Source organism: Bubalus bubalis, chromosome 4, assembly GCF_019923935.1.
Source record: "Bubalus bubalis isolate 160015118507 breed Murrah chromosome 4, NDDB_SH_1, whole genome shotgun sequence".
Classification (NCBI taxonomy): domain Eukaryota; kingdom Metazoa; phylum Chordata; class Mammalia; order Artiodactyla; family Bovidae; genus Bubalus; species Bubalus bubalis.
The window spans coordinates 136,614,512-136,635,810 of record NC_059160.1 but is presented as its reverse complement, the minus strand read 5'-3'; the positions used below and the strand labels follow the sequence as shown (position 1 = coordinate 136,635,810).

Genomic DNA, 21,299 nt, shown 5'->3' with positions numbered 1-21,299 from the left:
TTCCCATGTAATGTAGAAAAGAGGGTTACTTCATTATAACCTACTTAGCATCACTTATTATTACAACATTTTCTTTTCTTTTTTATTTTATTCTGTAATTTGAGCTGACAGGTTTACGAGAAAACCTGAGATGATGTCTACATCACAATGATGTCTATCTCTCTTTCCTGCATCCTGGGTAATACTTCAAATCCAGTTTGTTTGTTTTTTTTTAATCTAAATCAGTTCCCTTCCACATACCTACACAAAGTTCATCTTTCTGATTCTTATGAATTTGCATGGACTCATGAGATATTGCAAGTTTTTCATAACAACTCCACTTTATACAACACAAATGCATCTATTGTAATTCTATGGTTCAGTGATATTTTGAAATTTATAGATTCGTGTAACTATCACCAGAATCCATATTCCTTGTGTCTGTTTGCAGTCAGTTCTCACTCCCACTGTCAACTCTAGGCAACCACTGATATGCTTTATATCGCTGTAGAAATTCCTTTTCTAGAAATTTCATGTAAATGGGATCATAAAGTGTATGGTCTTCGTGTCTGGCTTTTTCACATAGCATAATGTTTCAGTGGTTCATTCCCATTGTTCATTGTGTGGGTTGTCTAGCTCTGTTTTAATAGCTGACTAGTATCCTATGCATATACCACATTTTATGTATCCATTCTGTAGTCAGTTTTCTTGCTATTGAAAATTATATTGCTAGGAACATTCAGTTACAAGCCTTTGTATGCATCTGTTTTCATTTCTCTTGTATAGATACGTGGGAGTAGAATGACTCAATTTTATGTTAAGTACATGTTTAACTTTTTAAGAAACTGCCAAACTGTTTTGCAAAATGGCTATTTGTTATTGCTGTTGTTGCTGTTTAGTTGCTAAGTCGTGTCCAACTCTTTGCGATCCCCTGGAACTAGCCCACCAGGCTCCTCTGTCCATGGGATTTCCCAGACAAGAAATCTGGAATGAGTTGCCATTTCCTTCTCCAGGGGATCTTCCCAATCCAGGGATCGGACTCACATCTCCTGCACTGGCAGATGGATTCTTTTCCACTGAGCCACCAGGGATGCCCCCCAAAGTGGCTATACCTATGTAAAAACACTCCCACCAGCAAGGTGTGAGAGTTCCATTTTCTCAACATCTTCACCAACACATTTTTTTCAGTGTTAATGATTATAACCATTCTAGTGGGCTCATAGTAGTATTGTATTGTGTTTTTAATTTGCATTTTCTTAATGATTAATGAAATGGAGCATCTTTCATGTGCTGATTAGCTTTTTATATATCTTCCTTGGTAAAGCATCTGTTCAAATTTTTGCCCATGTTTCACTGGATTAAATTTTTACTGAGTTGTCTATATATTCTGGTTACAAGTCTGTTATTAGATACATAAATGTAAATATTTTTCCCAGTATATAATTTTTTATTTTTTAATGCTGTCATTTGAAGAACAGTTTTTTTTTAATTTTGATAAAATCCTATTTATCATTTTTTTTTCTATGTAGGGCTTTGGTGTAAAGTAAAAATAATAATAATAAAAAAAATTAAAAATAAATATTTTCCTCACCAAAAATTAGAAATATTTTTCTCTAATATTTTGACTTAATTTTTGTGTACCTTGAGTAAGAGTCTAAGTTCATATTTTGTCTTATTTCATTTTGTGTTTTGGCATTGTCCCAGCTCTAATTTTTGTCCCAGCTTGGGCCAACTGTCTCAGCACCATTTGTTGAAAACATTATCCCTTCCCTATTAAAATGACTTGGCACTCCTTGTCAAAAATCAATTGACCACATATGTAAGGAGTTTCCAGGACTTTCTATCGTGTGTCTGTCTGTTCTGTGTGTCTGTCCTTATGCCAGTACCACGCTACTGTGATTACTGACATTTTATGATCAGTTTTGAAACTAGATACTCTTAAGCTCTCAAGCATTATTCTTTAAAAAAATTGTTCTGATTTTTCTAGATGCTTTGCAATTTCATATAAGTTTTATTATTAGCTTGTCAGACTCTAAAAAAAAAAAAAATCCTGCTGGAGTTTTAATAAGGATTGTATTAAATCTAAGCCTCAGGCTTCTCTGGTAGCTCCAACAGTAAAGAATCTGCCTGCAATACAAGAGACCCAGGTTCAATCCCTGGATTGGGAAGACCCCCTGGAGAACAGAATGGCTACCTACTCCAGTATTCTGGCCTGGAGAATTCCATGAACAGAGGAGCCTGATAAGCGACAGTCTGAGGCATCACAGTGTTGGACATGACAGAGCAACTAACACCATGACTACTATCAGTTTATGAAGAAGCAGCATCTGTATAATATTAAGTCTTCCAACCCATGAATGTTAACTATGTCATCATTTATTCAGATTTTCCTTGATTTCTCTTAGCAATGTTTCATAATTTTCAACATATAGGTCTTACACCACTTTTCCTAAATTTATTCCTAAATGTTTTTTCTTTTTGATAGAAATGTTTTCTTAATTTCTTAATATCATTTTCATGGTTTTATTACCACTACATAGAAATACAGTTGACTTCTGTGTAGTAATCTTGTACCCATCAATCATGCTTATTAGTCTTGTAGACTCCTTAGGGCTTTTTACATATAGGAGAATATCATTTGAAAGCAAAGATAGTTTTGATTCTTACTAATCTATATGCCTTTTATTTCTTTTTCTTGCCTTATTGCTCCAGCTAAAATTTCTTATACGGTGTTGAACAGAAGTATGAGTGGAGACTTCCCTGGTCGTCCAGTTCTTAAGACTCAATGCTTCCACTGCAGGGGATGCAGGTTTGATCCCTGGCTGGGGAACTGAGATTCCACATGCCATGAGGCATGGCCAAAATAAATAAATAAATAAATAAATATGAGTGAACTTTTAAGTCTCAAAGGATGAGCATTCTGTCTTTCACTTAAGGATGTTGCTAGCTGTAGGTTTTGCACAGATATTTTTATTAGATGCCCTTGATCAGTTAGAGGAAATCCCTATCTAGGTTACTGAGAGTTCTTTATTTCTTCCGTTCTCTCTCTTTCTCTCTCCTTTCTATGGACATTTAATTTTGTCAAATATGTTCCTGTTTTTCTTATGATTGTTATGTGGTGGCTGTTCTTTATTCTATTAATATAGTATATTGCATTAACTAATTTTCAGATGGTAAATCAACCTTGGCTCCCTAGGATAAATATCACTTGGTTATGGTGTATAATCCTTTCTGTATGCTGTTGAATTTGGTTTGCTAACACTTTGTTAATCATTTTACATCTATATTCACAAAACACACTGTCTTTTAGTAATATTTTCTTTTTTTTTAAATTTTTCTATTCTTTTTTCTTTTTTTTTCTTTTTCTATTCTTTTTTCTTTTTTTTATTTTTTTAATTCTTTTTTTTAATTTTATTTTATTTTTAAACTTTACATAACTGTATTAGTAATATTTTCAAATGGCATTTTTTCTGGCTTTGCTATCAGGGTAATACTCCCTCAGTGAATATCTCAAGAATCATTCCCTCTTTATTTTCTGAAAGACTCTGTATAAGACTGGTGTTATTTCTTCTTTAAATATTTTATAGAATTCACTTAAGAAGCTGTCTAAGCCTATGCTTTTCTTTGTGGGACGATATTTATTACCAACTCAATATCATTATTTCTTATAAGTCTACTCTGTTATTCTGTTTCCTCTTGGGTCAAGTTTTATTATATTTTATATTTTAGGATTTCTTCCATTTTATCTAAGTTTATTTTTCATATGAAGCTGAACATTCTGTTATTCATTTATACTTGTGTCTATTCCTGTAGAGTCACTTATTATGGTCCTGCCCTTTTTGTTCTGAGTTGGTCATTTGTGTCTTCTCTATTTTTCCTTAGACTTCTCAGTTTCCTCAGTCTTTTAAAATAACTAATTTTTGGTTTCACTGATTTTTTTCTATTATTATTCTGTTTTCTATTTAATTGGTTTGTGTTCTGATATTTAATTTTTCCTTCCTTCTGCTTGCTTTGGATTTAATTTGCACTTCTGTTTTCTAGTTTCTTAAGATGGAAGCTTATTGATTTGAACTCTTTCCCCTTTTCTAGTATGGTATTCAAAGTTATAAATTTCCCTCTAAGCACTGGTTTATCTGCATCTCATAAGCTTTGATATGTTATCTTTTTTTGTTTAATACAATTCAAATTATTTTCCAATTTCTCCTGTGAATTCTCCTTTGACTTCTGAATTGTTTAGAAGCAAAGCTATTTAATTTCCATATGGGGATTGCCCGAATTTCTTCCTGCATTTTTTTTTTTAATCTTAATTCTGCTGTAGTCTGAGAATATACAAAATTAACTCTTTTAAGATACTGAGACTTATCTTGTGGCCTAACATACAGCCTATCCTGGAGAATATTCCATATGTGCTTGAAAAGAACACATTGCTTGATTGTTTTATAAATTTAAGTAATGTCAAATTGGCTGATTGATTTCTTCAGGTCTTCTATATCCTTACTGAATTTCTGCCTAGTTGTTCTATTAATTATTGAGTGGGGCACTGAAATCTTCAACTCTAATTGTTGAATTGTCTGTTTGTTTTTTCAGTATTGTCAGTTTTGCTTCATGTATTTTGAGGTCCTGTTTTAAGATGTGCAGTTTTTAAAAGTTCTTCCTGATGTAGTAGTTGTTTTTCATAATGACATGTCACTCTTTTTCTCTAGTAATATTTCTTGTCTGAAAGTCTATTTTGTCTCTCATGAATCTAGGCACTCTATTTTATGGCTATTGACATGGATTTTTTTTTTTCAAACTCTGTATGTTTACATCTAAACTGTGTTCTTTATATACCACATATGCTCGGAGAAGGCAATGGAACCCCACTCCGGTACTCTTGCCTGGAAAATCCCATGGACAGAGGAGCCTGGTGGGCTGCAGTCCATGGGGTCGCTAAGAGTCAGACACGACTGAGCGACTTCACTTTCACTTTTCACTTTCATGCACTGGAGAAGGAAAAGGCAACCCACTCCAGTGTTCTTGCCTGGAGAATCCCAGGGACTGGGGAGCCTGGCAGGCTGCCGTCTGTGGGGTCGCAGAGAGTCGGACACAACTGAAGCAACTTAGCAGCAGCAGCCGCAGCATACTCGAATCTTGTATTTTCCTCTCAGTTAGACAATCTTTGTCCTCTAATTGGAGTGTATATTAATTTCCCAAGGCTGCCATAACAAAATACCACAAACTCAGTGGCTTAATCTAACAGAAACTTGTATTCTGGCCTCTGTCTTCACATGGCTTTCTTTCCAGTGTGTCTGTCTGTGTCTCCAATTTTTCCTCTTTTTTCTAGGGAAACCAGTCATTGGATTAGGACCCATGCTAATCTAATACGACCTCATCTTATTTTCATTACATCTGCAAAATCCCTACCCCCAAGTAAGATCACATTCTGAAGCCTAGGTAGACATGAATTTGGGTGGACACTTTCTAAGGTTTTAAAAGGTGTTCAGTCCATTAATATTTAATGTAATTACTGATGTGGTTGAATTTATATCTGCTATTTTGCAATTCATTTTTCTCTACGTCTCATTTCCTTTTTGTTCTTATGTTATTTACTACTTTAAAAATATATTCAATGAACAATTTCAGTTCCTCTATTGATTTTCTATTGATGTAAGTAGGGAAGACAATGTATATATTTAAATCTTCACATTCTAATAGTTCCATTTCCTCCCCTTCTTTTTTACTATTATTGTTATATATGAGTCACATCTTTATATGTTATAAACCAAAGAGTACAGTTTTATCATTACTGTTATATAGATTAATTTTTAAAGAAATTAAGATATAATTATATATTTATGTTCACTTATATTTACCCACATATTTGAAGATGTTCTCCATTCTGTCTTGTGGAGTTGGGTTACTTTCACTGTCATTGTTCTTTCAACCTGAAAGACTTCCTTTATTGTTTCATCTAAGGCAAATCTGTTAGCAACACATTCTTCTCATCTTTGGCAGAAATGTATGTATTTTTCCTTCATGTTGGAAAAATAGTTTCATTGTGTACAGTATTCTTGGTCAATAGTTTTTACTTTAGCATTTTACATGTATCATTCCACTTTCTGCTGACCTTCATTATTTCTGTTTTCTAATGAGATGTTAGCCATTGTTTTGTTGTTACCCTGCACAAATGATCTTTTATTTATTTATTTATTTTGCTGTTTTCAAGAGTTGCTTTTTCTCTTTGTCTTTTGAAAGTTTCACTGTGATGTGTCTAGGTTTGGATAGCTTTGTCTTTAATCTTACTATGACTCTGTTGATGTCAGTTCAGTTCAGTTCAGTCGCTCAGTCGTGTCCGACTCTTTGCAACCCCATGAACCGCAACACACCAGGCCTCCCTGTCCATCACCAACTCCCGGAGTTTACCCAAACTCAAGTCCATTGATTCAGTGATGCCATCCAACCATCTCATCCTCTGTCATCCCATTCTCCTCCTGCCCTCAATCTTTCCCAGCATCAGGGTCTTTTCCAATGAGTCAGCTCTTTGCATCAGGTGGCCAAAGTATTGGAGTTTCAGCTTCAACATCAGTCCTTCCAATGAACACCCAGGTCTGATCTCCTTTAGGATGGACTGGTTGGATCTCCTTGCTGTGAAAGGGACTGTCAAGAGTCTTCTCCAACACCACAGTTCAAAAGTATCAATTCTTCTGCGCTCAACTTTCTTTATAGTCCAACTCTCACATCCATACATGATTACTGGAAAAACCATAGCCTTGACTAGATGGACCTTAGGATTGTCTCTGCTTTTTAATATGCTGTCTAGGTTGGTCATAACTTTCCTCCCAAGGAGTGTCTTTTAATTTCATGGCTGCAATCACCATCTGCAGTGATTTTGGAGCCCCCCAAAATAAAGTCAGCCACTGTTTCCCCATCTATTTGCCATGAAGTGATGGGACCAGATGCCATGATCTTACTTTTCTGAATGTTGAGTTTTAAGCCAACTTTTTCACTCTCCTCTTTCACTTTCATCAAGAGGCTCTTTAGTTCCTCTTCACTTTCTGCCATAAGGGTGGTGTCATCTGCATATCTGAAGTTATTGATTTTTCTCCCAGCAACCTTGATTCCAGCTTGTGCTCCCTCAGCCCAGGGTTTCTCATGATGTACTCTGCATATAAGTTAAATAAGCAAGATGACAATATACAGCCTTGATGTATTCCTTTTCCTATCTGGAACCAGTCAGTTGTCCCATGTCCAGTTCTAACTGTTGCTTCCTGAGCTGCATACAGGTTTCTCAAGAGGCAGGTCAGGTGGTCTGGTATTCCCATCTCTTTCAGAATTTTCCAGTTTATTGTGATCTGTTGATCTAGTATATGTAAATTAATATTTTTCCTCAAACAGAGGAATTTTCAGCCGTAATTTCTTCATGTTTTCTCCTCCATTGTCTCTTCTTCTTTCTGGGACTTCTATCACAAATAGATATGCTTAATTGCATTCTGTGGGTCTCTGAGACTCTATTCTTTTTCTCCTATCTGTTTTACTCTCTAGTCTTTAGACTGGATAGTTTTCACGGATTTATCTTTCAGGTCACTGATTTGTCTACCATCTCCTATATATATATATATATATATATAGTCAAATTGCAGAGTTCACCTAGTGAAATTTTCATTTCAGTTCCCATATCTTCAACTTCAGAATTTCTATTTAAGTCTCTTTTTAGCTTATATTTCATAGTTCAGTTATTTATTTGTTGAATAATTGTCATACTTCTTTAGTTTATGGAACATAGTTTTCTTTCATTGTTTGAGGATATTTATTATAGTTGCTCTGATGTCTTTATCTGCTAAACCCAACATCTGGACCCCATTGGAGTTAGTTTCTAGTGAGTGAGTGATTGATTGTTGTTGTTTTCTCCTGAGCTGAACCACACATTCCTGTTTCTTTGCATGTCTCATACTTTTTTGGCTAAAAACTAGACATTTTATATTGTGTTGCAATATATTATCCTCAGGCTTCCCCATATGCCTCAGGCATCTTCTTGTTTTTGTTGTCTCAATAAACTGCCTGAATTTATTCTGAGGATTCTATCTTCCCTTGGATTACAGTCACTGATGTCTCTGCTTGATCTTGTTTTGTTTCTTTTTATTTATTTTTGTCTTTAGTGTGGCTATTAGAGTCACACCTATAACTGCACAGCTTATGATCAGTCAATGATTTGAGCAGCAATTGTGATCAAATACGTCGAGCCTTTTTGATTTCCACCTTCCGTGAACAAATGGATCTTTGTATGAACTGGAAATCACATCAAAGTTTTCATATTTATCCAGTTTCAAATCTTTACTGACCCTTCTTGGATCATCTCTGCATATGTCTGGCATACATGGAGATGTTACCTAGCACTTCTCTGGCTCTCTTGTTTTCAGAGTTTCTCCATTAAATTTCAAGTTAGTCAACCACTCACCCCCACTGGGATTGCAACCTCAAAGTAGCAAAGTTTTGGACTTCCCCATTCATTTCCAACCAAATTTGTTACCTTCACTGACCACACCTTTAACCATGGGATTTCACACTCTACTCCAAATCAAGTCAGTATACTCTGATTACAAGGAGCTTCTGGTTTTCATTGTCAAGCTCTCCCTGTAGTAAACACCACTACTCCGACTGACCAAGACAATCTTAACATTTCCCTCATCTTGACTAAACTTTAAAAAGGTTTATTCCTGCATATAGGCCTCTGATTTTCCTTTCCTTAAAGCATTTATTTTAAAAAAACTTGTGGCTCCAAATTCTTCCTAAGTCCCTTTGAGATGCAAGTCTTTTCTCAGCCTCTTTCCAGTTTTATAACATGATCCAGGAATATCTTTCTTAAGGATGTAAGAGCTATCCCTTTGAAATTTGATCATCAAGAAAGATAGCACTTCTGTCTCCTAGACTCTTTGGGATGATAGGAACCTAACTTAGATCAGTGCCAATAAGCAAATACAGATGGCCTAATCACATCGACCAACTTCCCTCTTTAGTGTTCTCTAGTACTTTTCCACTAGTTTGCTGCTACTGCTGCTAAATCACTTCAGTCGTGTCCGACTCTGTGCAACCCCATAGACGGCAGCCCACCAGGCTCCCCCGTCCCTGGGATTCTCCAGGCAAGAACACTGGAGTGGGTTGCCATTTCCTTCTCCAATGCATGAAAGTGAAAAGTGAAAGTGAAGTCGCTCAGTCGTGTCCAGCCCTCAGCTACCCCATGGACTGCAGCCTTCCAGGCTCCTCTGTCCATGGGATTTTCCAGGCAAGAGTACTGGAGTGGGGTGCCATTGCCTTCTCCGTTCCACTAGTTTACCCCCCTGTTTAAAAACTCTTCTGCCTTTTGTTTCAGTGGAGGTGAATTCAGTCTCTCTCCCTTACTGCAATGGCCTTCAATGAAGTCTTCATTTCTTATTTAATTGTCTGATGCAATTTTTCCTTTACATACAATGCTGGAGGGATAAGGGAATATCCCATGGGCAAGAATGTCTTAGATACTCACTCTTCTTAACTAAAGTTCTACCAGCTTTTCATGAATAAATGACTCAATTTATTATTTGCCTTTGGTTTATTTCCAGAGATATGAAGTAGTTGTTTTTTGATAATTTTTCCATTGTTATGTATGTTTGCTGGGAATAGCGTTTGCTGATCATTTCATTCTGCTACAGCCACCCTCCAACATTTTAACAAGTCTAAATTTCCATATAGTTGCCAGAACTGGTTAAGTGGTTATTTACACCTTTGGAGATCACTCTGCAGTCTTTTTTTGAACATAGATCATTTGTTGAAAAGAAGAAACACATTTGGTAAAATGTTCCTGTAGCCTTATTGCAACTTCACTGTGAATATTTGACCAAACCAAGGAGAGTTTTTCTATGTTCACACTGTGTGTTCTTTTAATTTAGCTCTTTTTGCTTGGTGAAACATTTCTTCCAAGTTAGATTAATACTTCATTTCCTTTCATTCCTTCTCTCTCTCTCCCCTTAATTTTCGCCCTCCTCTGAAGAGCTTATTGGATGCTTTTTAAAAAGCTAGAGCAAGTCTATCCACTGATTATCTGTTATTTATGGATGAATTTACACTTCCAAAAAGACATAGTTAAGCAAATTAGCAATGCATGAAAACACACCCTTACACGTGCATAAAAAATGAACTCAAAATGCCATAAAGACAACTATAAGACAAGACACAATAAAACTCCTAGAAGAGAACATAGGCAAAATGCTCTGCAACATAAATCATACCAATGTTTTCTCAGGTCAATCTCCCAAGGCAATAGAAATAAAGACAAAAATAAACAAATGGGAGCTAATCAAGCTTACAAGCTTTTTTATAGCAAAGGAAGCCATAAACAAAATGAAATGACAACCTATGGAATGAGAGAAAATATCTGCAAACAATGTGACCAATCGGGTTTAATTTCCAAAGTATACAAATGGCTCACACAACTCAACAACATAAAAAAAAAAAAAAAAAAAAAAAAAAAAAAATAAAAAAATGAGCAGAAGAACCTAAATAAACATTTCTCCAAAGAAGACATACAGATGGCCAATAGGCACATGAAAAGATGCTCAGCATCACTAATTATTGGAGAATGCAAATCAAAACTACAATGAAGTATCTTCTCTCAGTGGTCAGAATAGCCATCATTAAAAAGTCTAAAATAACAAATGCTGGAGAGGATATGGAGAAAAGGGAACCTTCCTACACTGTGGTGGGAATGTAAATTGGTACAGCCACTATGGAAAACAGTATGGGGAGCCTCAGAAAATTAAAAATAGGATTGCCCTATGAACTAGCAACCTGGAGGAAGGCATGGCAACCCACTCCAGTATTCCTGCCTGGAGAATCTCCATGGACAGAGGAGCCTTGTGGGCTATAGTCCATGGGATCACAAAGAATCAGACATGACTGAATGACTAAGCACAGCACAGCACAGGATGATCCAGCAATCTCACTCCTGGGCATATATCCAGACAAAATTATAATTCAAAAAGATACAATGCACTCCTACGTTCATAGCAGCATTATTTCCAATAGCCAAGACAGGGAAATGACCTCAATATCTATTGACAGTTGAATTAATAAAAAAGATGTGGTACATGCATACAATGGATATTACTCAGTCATTAAAGATGAATGAAATAATGCCATTTTCAGGAACATGGATGCAACTAGAGATTATCATACTAAATGAAGTAAGTCAGAAAAAGGCATATCATATGACACCACTTATATGTGGAATCTAAAGTATGACACAAATGAACCTACCTACAAAGCAGAAACAGACTCACCAACATAGAGAACAAACATCGTTGCCAAGAAGGGGGGTGGAGAAGTGATGGAAGTTGGAGTTTGGGCTCAGTAGATGCAAACTATTACATATAGAATGGAGAGACAACTGGTCCTACTGTATAGCATGGGGAACTATATTCAATGTCCTGGGATAAACCATATGGAAAGGAATATAAAAAAGAACATATATATATATGTATAACTGAGTCATTTTGCTGTCCAGCGAAATTAACACAACATTGTAAATCAATAAACTTAAAAAAACTAGCAGTGCATGACTTTATTTTTAGTTTTTCACTCAATAGTTTTGGTGCACTGATCTACCAAATGTCTTTTATCCTCCTAAGTTTTCCAGCTAGAGAAGTGATACTCACATCTATAATTATACTTCAAAAGATCTTTTGTCTGTCTATGAATAGAGTCCATTGTCTGCTTACATGCTTCTCAGCTGACATTTATGAAGATAGATTGCACATGAGAAAATGGGGCAAGACAAGTGGGGGAGACAATTACACAATAGAGACAATGTTGGATAAATTCATTCCAAAATTCCTTCATAAATTTGGAGTGTTTGCCATTTAAGCTTAGTGATTTAATTACATTCCAGCGTTTAACCTTCTTGAGTAAATTTTACTGCCTGAATTCATAATGCAAATTTGCTCCAAAGATTTTCTGATCATCTTTTCAAAATTCATGTTTGATAACTTTACTAATACATTTGTCAATACCCACATTCTCCCATATTGCATGTGCTCAGAGAATACTTGCAAAAAATATATATTCAGTATCATAGAGTTAGAACCTTATTTAGGGTCAAGGTCAGCTTATTATTTATCCCTATTTTGTATAATAATGAAGTTAAAACACAAAGTATTTAAGAAGTATGTTCCCATAATAAAAATACTATTACTACTACTAATCGTAGTGGTGGATAATATTTATCTCTTGCTGTGTTCCAAGCACTGCTTTAAGGGTTTTAGTTGTGATAAGTTATTTAGTCTTTACAATAATACCATTAAGTAGAGACTATCAATATCAGGATTTTATAAGTTTAACAGTGGTAGTCAAGAGAAGTTGTGACAGTCTCAAGGTTACCTAGTAATATATATATATATAACTTGTAGGACTCAACTATGCTTAGTCTGTATCATGTGCTGTTTTGAGAGCTGATTTTATATGTTTAACATATTTAAACAACATGTAATACAACTATGAAATAAAATCCAGTAGCTATTATTATTGTCATTCAAAGTGGGTGAACTAAAGCAGGAGAAGATCCCTTGGAGAAGAAAATGGCAACCCACTCCAGTATTCTGGCCTGGAGAATCTCAAGGACAGAGGAGCCTGGCAGGTTATAGTCCATGGGGTCACAAATAGTCAGACGTGACTTGACTTAGCAACTAAAACACCAAACTAAAGCACATAGGTATTAAATTATTTGTCCATATTCATATAGCTGGTAAATGATTAGCCTGGGATTGGAGGCCCATGCCCTGTCTTTCTGGTGAGGGTTAGAGCTGATGTTTGAATTCTGGCAACCCAGCCTCACCATTTCTTTCTGCTGCCTTGCAGACAAAATTGCACATGAGGTTTTTGGTAGAATTATTGAAGTCTGAGATGAGAAGAAACTTCAAATGTGACCATCTATGGAGAAATCTATTTTACATCTCTTGCAAAATCCTTTCCAAAATGTTCTCAATAAGTTTTTGTCCAGACTTTCTTTGAACATTTTCACTAATAGAGAATATACTAACCCCAGGGGCAACTCATTCTATTTTGAGTTAATATTATAAGAAAGTACTTTCCTCTATTGTGATGAAATTTGGATTCTTATAGGTGCAGCTAAAATCCTTTGAACCTGAATTGGTTCTCTGAAGTCACAAGAAATAAGTTTAATTCATTTTCCAGATGATAACCCTTTCAGTTTTTAAGAAATCATCTCTGGTTTTTAGTTTCATGAACTATGCCACCTCTAACATGGCTCTGAGGTCTTTCACCATCCTAGACTCTCTCCTTTGGACCAAAGACATTTTAAACGTTCCTCCTAAAACATGAAGGCAGCACATAATATTTCAGATATACTCTGAACACTGTAGAACAGAGCAGGGCTAAAACTTTCCATTTTCTTCATGGAAATACTATCATGTAAAGGTTAAAAGGGTGGATGCTGAAATCACTGGCCAAATAGGGATCATAAGTGTACCCATTTGTTGAGCCGGTATGAGGATTAAGTGTGACTGCAGAGCTAAATACTTAGAAAACTCCCTGGCACATAGTACGAGCTCAGAAACTGCAGGTAAGATTATTTAAAAATCCAGGCACTTATTGAAGGTGTGCTAAATATAGACATTGAAACTGCAAAGGGAAAATTATAGACCACATTCCCCCGGCATTTTCATTTAAAATTCTTGACTTATACTTCTTGGGAAGTGATCTATGATTGCATTTGATTTTGGAAAATCAAAAATTATGTCACACTGCGGACTCATAATTAGATAATAGGAAGGGAAAATCCTTGAGCCTTTTGAATGGCTGCCATGAAGTGCCACCTCTTCTATCCTATTAAAGGTCACCCAGTTACACTCTGTCAAGATCTCTGGGGATCCTGGTTGTGTCTTCTGAGGTATTGGTTTCCGATCCAACCTCCGGTGTCATATGTGCATAGGAGAAGCCTTCCATCAGCGTCAGCAACCAATTCAGGGATGAAATGTGAAGTGCAACAGAATCAAAAGCAGAGCCTGCAGCGACCCAGCAGAAAGCTTCCTTTGGGAAGTCATTTACGCAGTTAGGAATTCACCTAACTGTACTCACACCCAGAACATTTCTTCATCTTGCTAATAAGAACACCATGGGAGGCTTTTTCATGAGCCTTGTTTAAATCCAAATGTCTATTATTAATTTATATATCATTACCTGCTTAGTAATCCTAACTCTATTTTTAAAGAAAAGGAAAGAGAGAGAGAAAATAATCTTAGATGAGTGCTTTTGTTCTCAGGAAACCTGTGATGATTCCTAGTAATTACTGTTCTCTTCAATACAGGCTCTCAGAAATCTTTCAAATAACCAGTTTTATAATCTAACCAGGGATTAAGAGTAAATGCGCCTTTATAGTTCAAGATATACTTTTGCTTCGTTTTGAAAGTTAAGACCTCATTTTTTTGTCACCAACCTTGTCTGCACCATCAACTGCCAGGATAGATAATGATGGCTTAGAAATCTCATTTACAAATTCTCTCAGAGTTTTGAGATCTAATTTTTCAGGACGTCAATACTTGGAACATTTAAAAACATCCCTTACAATCACCTCATTGAATTTGGTTTCAATTACTCTTCCCTGATGTTTTTCTATCCCTCTCCATTCTGGAAATCCCTCTTGACAGAGAAGTTGGCAACAAAATCTGTTATTACATCACTAACCTCAAATTGATAACTTCCTTTGGGTTTTTGCTGTAAAAGAGTGACTTTGATTCTTCTTTCGTATCCTTCATATTTTTGTAACCTCTATTCTTTCTGACTTTAGTCTTCGAGACCATTCTCCTCGGTCTATGACATCTGTACATTTTCCAGGTATGGATCCTTTTGTACATGCAACAATTCCTTCCATAAATATTTCTGAGTGACTCTTATTTCCCAGGCACTGTTGTAGGCACTGAGAATCCAGCGGTGAATGAAACAATCATATTCCTTGATTCACAACTGAAACAGCTTCAATTGTGGATGAAATAATTTACCTCCTAGTGTCCACTGTAAATCTTTGATTATTGGATTTATCTTCCCACTTTTTCTCCAGCTGAGGATGGAGTTTCTTTTACATGCTAAGCTCTTAATTGTTGAGCCTTATCCAGCCCTTTTGAGAGGGATTTTTAAGTCAGAGTCTTGGGAACCTAGGACAATTTTCACTTTCTATCCTTGAAATTTCTTGAAATAACCCCTCCAAATTTTCAGGTTAATATCTAACTTTTGTCCTATAATGCTTCTGTGATTTTGTAAAATGAAATACAGCAATATGGGACCAAGAGGTTTTGCCATGATTCACATAGATGTTGCTACATGTGGAAGTTGGGTTTTAAGTTTCATATTTTTTAAAACTTCTTTTTCATTATTTCATTTTAATCATGCATGGATTTTTCACAAATATCTTGGTGATAACCAAGATATTTTGACAACTCTCGTTTATTAGGGTATAGTCAAAAAGGAGAAAAAGGAGGAAATATTTTTCTGCATGTGATCATATTTTTCATCGCTAATTTAAAATCTCTTCTACATTCCAGGAATAGCCCTGCCCTGGTTTATTCCATCCTTGTTATATGGACCTGGAGCATGCTACAATTTCCACTTGACCTGGCTGGTAATTATCTGATGTTTGCTCAGAGAAACAGAAAATAACAATTCTTGATTATGAAACTGTAATGAAGCTAAGGAGTCATTTAAGAGGACTATCTTTTTTTTTTTTTTTTTTTATCACTTTGATATCTCAGTGTTAGTTCCAGGTCAGTTTAGAAGAAAAGTGGGTTGAAACTCGGGAGAGCCACAAGAAGGTCCCCTTCGGGTACCTGGTGAACCTGAGATAGTTGAGAGGATAAGAGCACAGCCTTATGTCCATTTCATACAGTTCCATCACTTCTGCAAATTAGTTAGGAGCCTCAGCTTTTCATCCTTTAAATAGGGTTGATAATTGTTGTAGTGAGGGTTGAGTGTTCTTGTGGTGACAAAAATAAGATGTAGTTTGTAATGATTGTGCTTATTAGCATAGTTACTGGCATATACATGCTATCTCTTGATATTTTGGGGGCTTCCCTGGTAGCTCAGAGGTTAAAGCGTCCACCTGCAATGCAGGAGACCTGGGTTCGATCCCTGGGTCGGGAAGATTCCCTGCGATCCCTGGGTCGGGAAGATTCCCTGGAGAAAGAAATGGCAACCCACCCAGTATTCTTGCCTGGAAAATCCCATGGACAGAGGAGCCTGGTGGACTGTAGTCCATGAGGTTGCAAAGAGTCAGACACGACTAAGCGACTTCACTTTCACTTTCACTTTCACTTTTTCATTCTTTTGTCAGACCTTTGTATTAGAACTTCGAAAGGAATAAGAGCAGTTTCAGGGCCACGTGGAAAACTGGATTTTTTTCCTCAGTAGTGGGTCTTATACTCCCACTGGGCTTATTTTAATAAAAACATAAACCTCCTAAGACTTTGCCAGAAGTAAACTGTTTCTCAGGCATTTCATACTGATGATCTAGTGCTACGTTATCCAGTACAGTACCCACTAGCCACATGTGGCTATTTAAAGTTATTAAAATTAAATCAAATTAAAAGTTCAGTTCCTCAGTCACACCAGCCTGCTCAGTGGTCATACATGGCTGTGTTGTCAGCACAGATATAGAATGTATATATTTTTTTTATTAATACAGATGGTTTTATTGTACTGCATTGACCTGGAGTGAGCCTATAAATTCTAGGAGCCCTAGAATTTTGATGTGGCAATTCTCCTGGATACCATTTCACTCTGAATAAGTTCTTGGATTGAATAGTTATATTTTCCTCAAGTCTGATTCCTCTCTTATGGAACCCTACCTAATGACCTCAGGGGTAGAATGAATCTTTGTACAAAGATATTTAATTTTTCTGCATCCTTTTTCAGTCCACTCCGATAAGCACAGAAGTTTCAGAGGCCATTTTAGACTTTAGCATCCACTTTTGCAAAACAAAATTGTCAACAGAATAGATGGAAAGCATGGCTATGGCTTTTTGGAAATGCTCAGAACCTATTTACGAGTTAATAACTGCAAACAAATGTGTACAAATAAGTACACACACACACACACACACATACACACAAACGTGCTCTATACCCATCGATCAGCTGGTGTCCTTTGCCAGAATATTAGGCACTATCAGTTTAGATGTTGAATGATACCCTTAGGAGATCCTCTGGGAGACATTTCCTGACCCTAACATCTTAGGAAAGGCTATTATTGATCTTATTTTGTTTTTTCTTTTGTCATTCCCTCTGCTCGTCCTCACCCTCCCATATCTTGTGGTTTATAGCCTCACTTAGAAAATTTTTATTTAAGAAAGAAATTTTGTAAACTTTCATGGGTGATAATGTTATGCAGCTGTTTGAAAAACAAAGACCAAATGTTACTTCTGACTAAATCACTATTGTATTTTCCAACAAACAGTACATTATGTGCACCCATATCAAAGCGGCTTCATAGTATTTGCAGGCTCCAATAGACGAAGGCATTCTTTGTTTGAAAACTCCACGTGGAAGGCTGTATTATTATAAAAGGACTATTTTCTGCCCTTGACCCTGAATTAAATTTACATTTTAAAAATTAAAGCAAATAAGGTTCCATTGTTGATTGGACCTCCTTTTGTTCAACTGGAAAATCAGTAATTATATCCAGTCTTTCCTGTAAACTGTGAAACAAAACCATAAGGAATTAGACAAAATATAATAACAATGGCAGTTATTTGGGCTTTTTTTCCCACTACCATTAGAGAAATATGTTTAACATGACTTAAGTTTGAATTTGAAGAAGCACTTTGAATTTTCGAAACACAATTTACATAGAGGCCTGAGTGAGTCAGCCAGTAAATAGGTAGGTACCAAAGAAAGGATGCAGAAGGATCTTGGCCACGCATACTCTGGTTCATCTTCCAAATTTAGCAGCCAGGTAAGTCATACATTATCTTAAGGGAAAGACGGACAGGGAGAAAGGAGAGTTGCCAGGGTGTTAGTCTAATGGAAACAAAAAGAGTCAGGGAATAGGGGCCCCTCTCCTCAAAGGCATCATTGTTCTACAGTTTTCAAAGGAGGAAACTGAGGCCCAGGCAGCCTAAGTAACGCGGCCAGCATCTTGCTGTTAGAATGTAAGGAAGCCAGAAGCAGCAGCCAGACTCCCTGACTTGACGCCCAGAGTAACCTGCCGCCCTGCTGCCTCCCTATGCTGCAGACTTCAAAGACAGACAGGGCAGTTTCTTCTGTTCTTTATCTAGCTAGTTAATGGTGCTTTCCCCGGTGTGAGGACTTGAAGGTGAGCTGAATTTTTTTAACATGGATAGAAAGTAGAGGCTGGTTTTCTTTCATGTGTTTGATTGGAGTTAAAACAGATGATGCATTTTGAATATAAAGTGATGAAGGATGTCCAATGGCAGGGTGGTTGCAGCTGTTTCTATGCCCCTGCCCCGCAGAATGAAATTACAGGCTCAGTCCCAATCGTGAACTAGCGTAGCCCCAGTGTTTGATGGCTTTTACCCCCTCCATTCTTTTGTGCATTTCAGAGACCTGCGTTAATTGGCCTGTCTTGTGTTTCCAGTACAGAATGTCGTGTGCCCAGTGTCCATGACAACGAGGGGGTTCTCCAGCCGGTTCTTCTGCCAATACAGTGCCGACCTATGGAACATTGGAATCAGTATCTTCATACAAGATGGTCCTTTCCTTGTTGTGCGGCTCATACTCATGACCTATTTCGAAGTGATCAACCAGATGCTAGTGTTCTTTGCTGCCAAGAATTTCCTGGTGGTGGTGTTACAGTTCTACCGCCTGGTGGTGTTGGCCTTGGATGTACGCGCTTCCTTGCAAAGTCAGCGGAAACGCCTGAAAGGAGAGGACAGATGCCCGGATGCACCTGCTGAGCGTGGGGTCTCACCTGAGGCCTGGCCAGGCAGTTCCATGGAGGCCTTGGCTATTCCTTTACAGGGCTCGCCGGTCACCTCCGACGACTCCCACCCCACACCATAGTTAGTCGCTGACAGCAACGTGCAGCTAGACAGCTTGACTTTCTGGTTCGTCTTTCAGACAGAATCTTCTTTTTTTTAGCTTTGGCATATAATAATTTTCAAAAGAACAACATAAAAAGTGATCTTAAACCAAAGCTGAAAAAATTTCTTTTTTGAACGGAATGAAAAGAACTTTGATTAGTGGCTATCGCTACAACTTCTGTGTGATGGTATCAGATGTTAGAGTTGTTCAACGACTAAGTGATTTGTTTGTTTTGAACTGTTTGAAAAGCTGTGGACAGGGTTAGAGTGACATGCCCTCAAGAGATTTAATGCAGACAAACTGTCGCGGCTGTTACCTGAAAATAGAGCATCTTTGAACTTTGGCTCTATTGTCAGACTATCTCATCTGATCTTTTCTGCAGTGTCCCTCTGACATCAAAAAATGTACATTCAGTGAATGTAGAACAAATGAAGGGAAAAGTGCCTTTAAAATTACCTCACTGTGGGCTGGAAACAGTGAAAATCTCTGCCCAGCTGCCATAGCATCAAGAGCCCTATTCATCACTGCATGGACCTTCCCAGGAAAAGCATTTTTCTGGGCTGCTGTGGTCTTCTGTCATGGTGCATATGCTCTTCTGGAAATGTTATTGCTTTGGCTTGGGTGCTGCAAAATTCACAGCAAGCCATTTTGGTTACAGATCTACTGGTTGTGGGGCAGGAAATACTGGTAATGCTGACAGTCCCAGTTTCCACTTTGAACCTGATTTGCAGTCTTCGTCAGGATTTCCCTGAACTCCACTTTACCATTTTCTATATTGCCAAGTCGAATTATGTGGGTTGATGCAAGAAAGCGCTGAAGCAGTGAATAAAGGTATTTCAGGCCCTTTAAGTGTTACCACAATCGCTGGTGTCCGCCTGCAGTCCCGGGAGCGCCTCTGAACTGCCACTGCTGAAGCCAGCCTTTGGTCTCGGGAAGACGGTGGTGACGGAGGCTCGCATTAGCCCTCCTCACCACCAACAGCCCTTGATGAGTGACGGGGGTCAGAAAATGCCACAGCATTGTGGAGATCAGGAAATTTGCTTTTCTTCCCCGCATTAGGACTGCATTTCCCCAGTACTGAAAAAGCTTTCCTTTCATATGCCTCTGTACGTTCCAGTTGGAGGCGATTCAGAACCTTTTAAAATGATTTTTGCTTTTAAAGATACAGTGTGAAAACTTACCTGGCTTTATAGCAGTAATTATATAAGGCAAACAACTCCAAAACTGTTCCTTTAGGGTTCAAAGCATAATTCCACCTTGTTATTATGCTCAGGAATTGAAAGGGACATTAAAGATAAGGCAGGGTGTGAACTTAAATTGGATATAACCTAGGGACACCCAATTGGGACAAATTTTATCTATAAATCTGTGTGACATGATATCTGTTCAAACTATTTAATAGTTGCATAGACAAACTGTTTTTATACAGAAAAATTAATATTTTTCAGTTAATAGTTTCTTTGGTGCTTGATAATGTTTCTGTTTATTTTCTTCCTCATGTTTCTAATTTTAACAATATGATGATTGCAAAATTACACATGAAAATAATAGAGTACATTTATAATTTTCCATAATAATTTTATGAAAAGTTAACATCAGGAAATTATATTTATATAAAGAACTTGATAACTTTTAAGGGCATGTTATTTAAAACGTTTAGCAGTTGAACACAAAATAATAACTTCTATTTATAAAGATACTCAGCTGAATGTGTTTTTATGTTGACTGTCTTATGTTGAATGTTTTCCTCTACAACATGTATGTGCCGCTTATTATTTCAGATTTGCTCATGGGCATGCTTTTTATGTTTTAATTTTTCTTTTCCAGCAAAACAAATATTGGGCCTCTAAAAATAGATGAAGTATGAAGAAGTATGGCTGTTCTGCAGATATTTTTAAAATGCTTTTGACTCTGAGACTTGGCTTGGCTCAGTGAATGAGTTTCTAGTACTTAAGTATTTTGTAATTAGCAGTCCTCCAAAGGCCTGGGAAAAAGAAAGTCCAGAGTCTAGCTTTACCCCACTGCCAGGAAGGCAGAGAACACCCAAAACAATCTTAGCAAGTACGTGCATGCTAAGTCACTTTAGTCATTTCCGACTTCATGCGACCCTATGGACTGCAGCCCGCCAGGCTCCTCTGTCTGTGGGATTCTCCAGGCAAGGATACTGGAGTGGGTTGCCATTTCCTTCTCCAGGGGATCTTCCTGACCCAGAGATTGAATCCATATCTCCTGTCTCCTGCATTGGCAGGCAGGTTCTTTACCACTAG

General features: G+C 37.1%; 1 protein-coding gene across 1 annotated transcript in view; it reads left to right on the top strand.

Annotated features, from left to right (window-relative positions):
• Positions 1–20,903, top strand: part of TMEM26 (transmembrane protein 26) — a 64,793-nt gene extending 43,890 nt beyond the window's left edge. Inside the window, exons 5-6 of the mRNA XM_006045501.4 lie at positions 15,540–15,616; positions 18,587–20,903. Coding sequence (XP_006045563.1) covers positions 15,540–15,616; positions 18,587–19,011 — 502 coding nt within the window. The 3' untranslated portion in view covers positions 19,012–20,903. The remainder of the gene's footprint in view (positions 1–15,539; positions 15,617–18,586) is intronic.
• Positions 20,904–21,299: the final 396 nt, after the last annotated feature.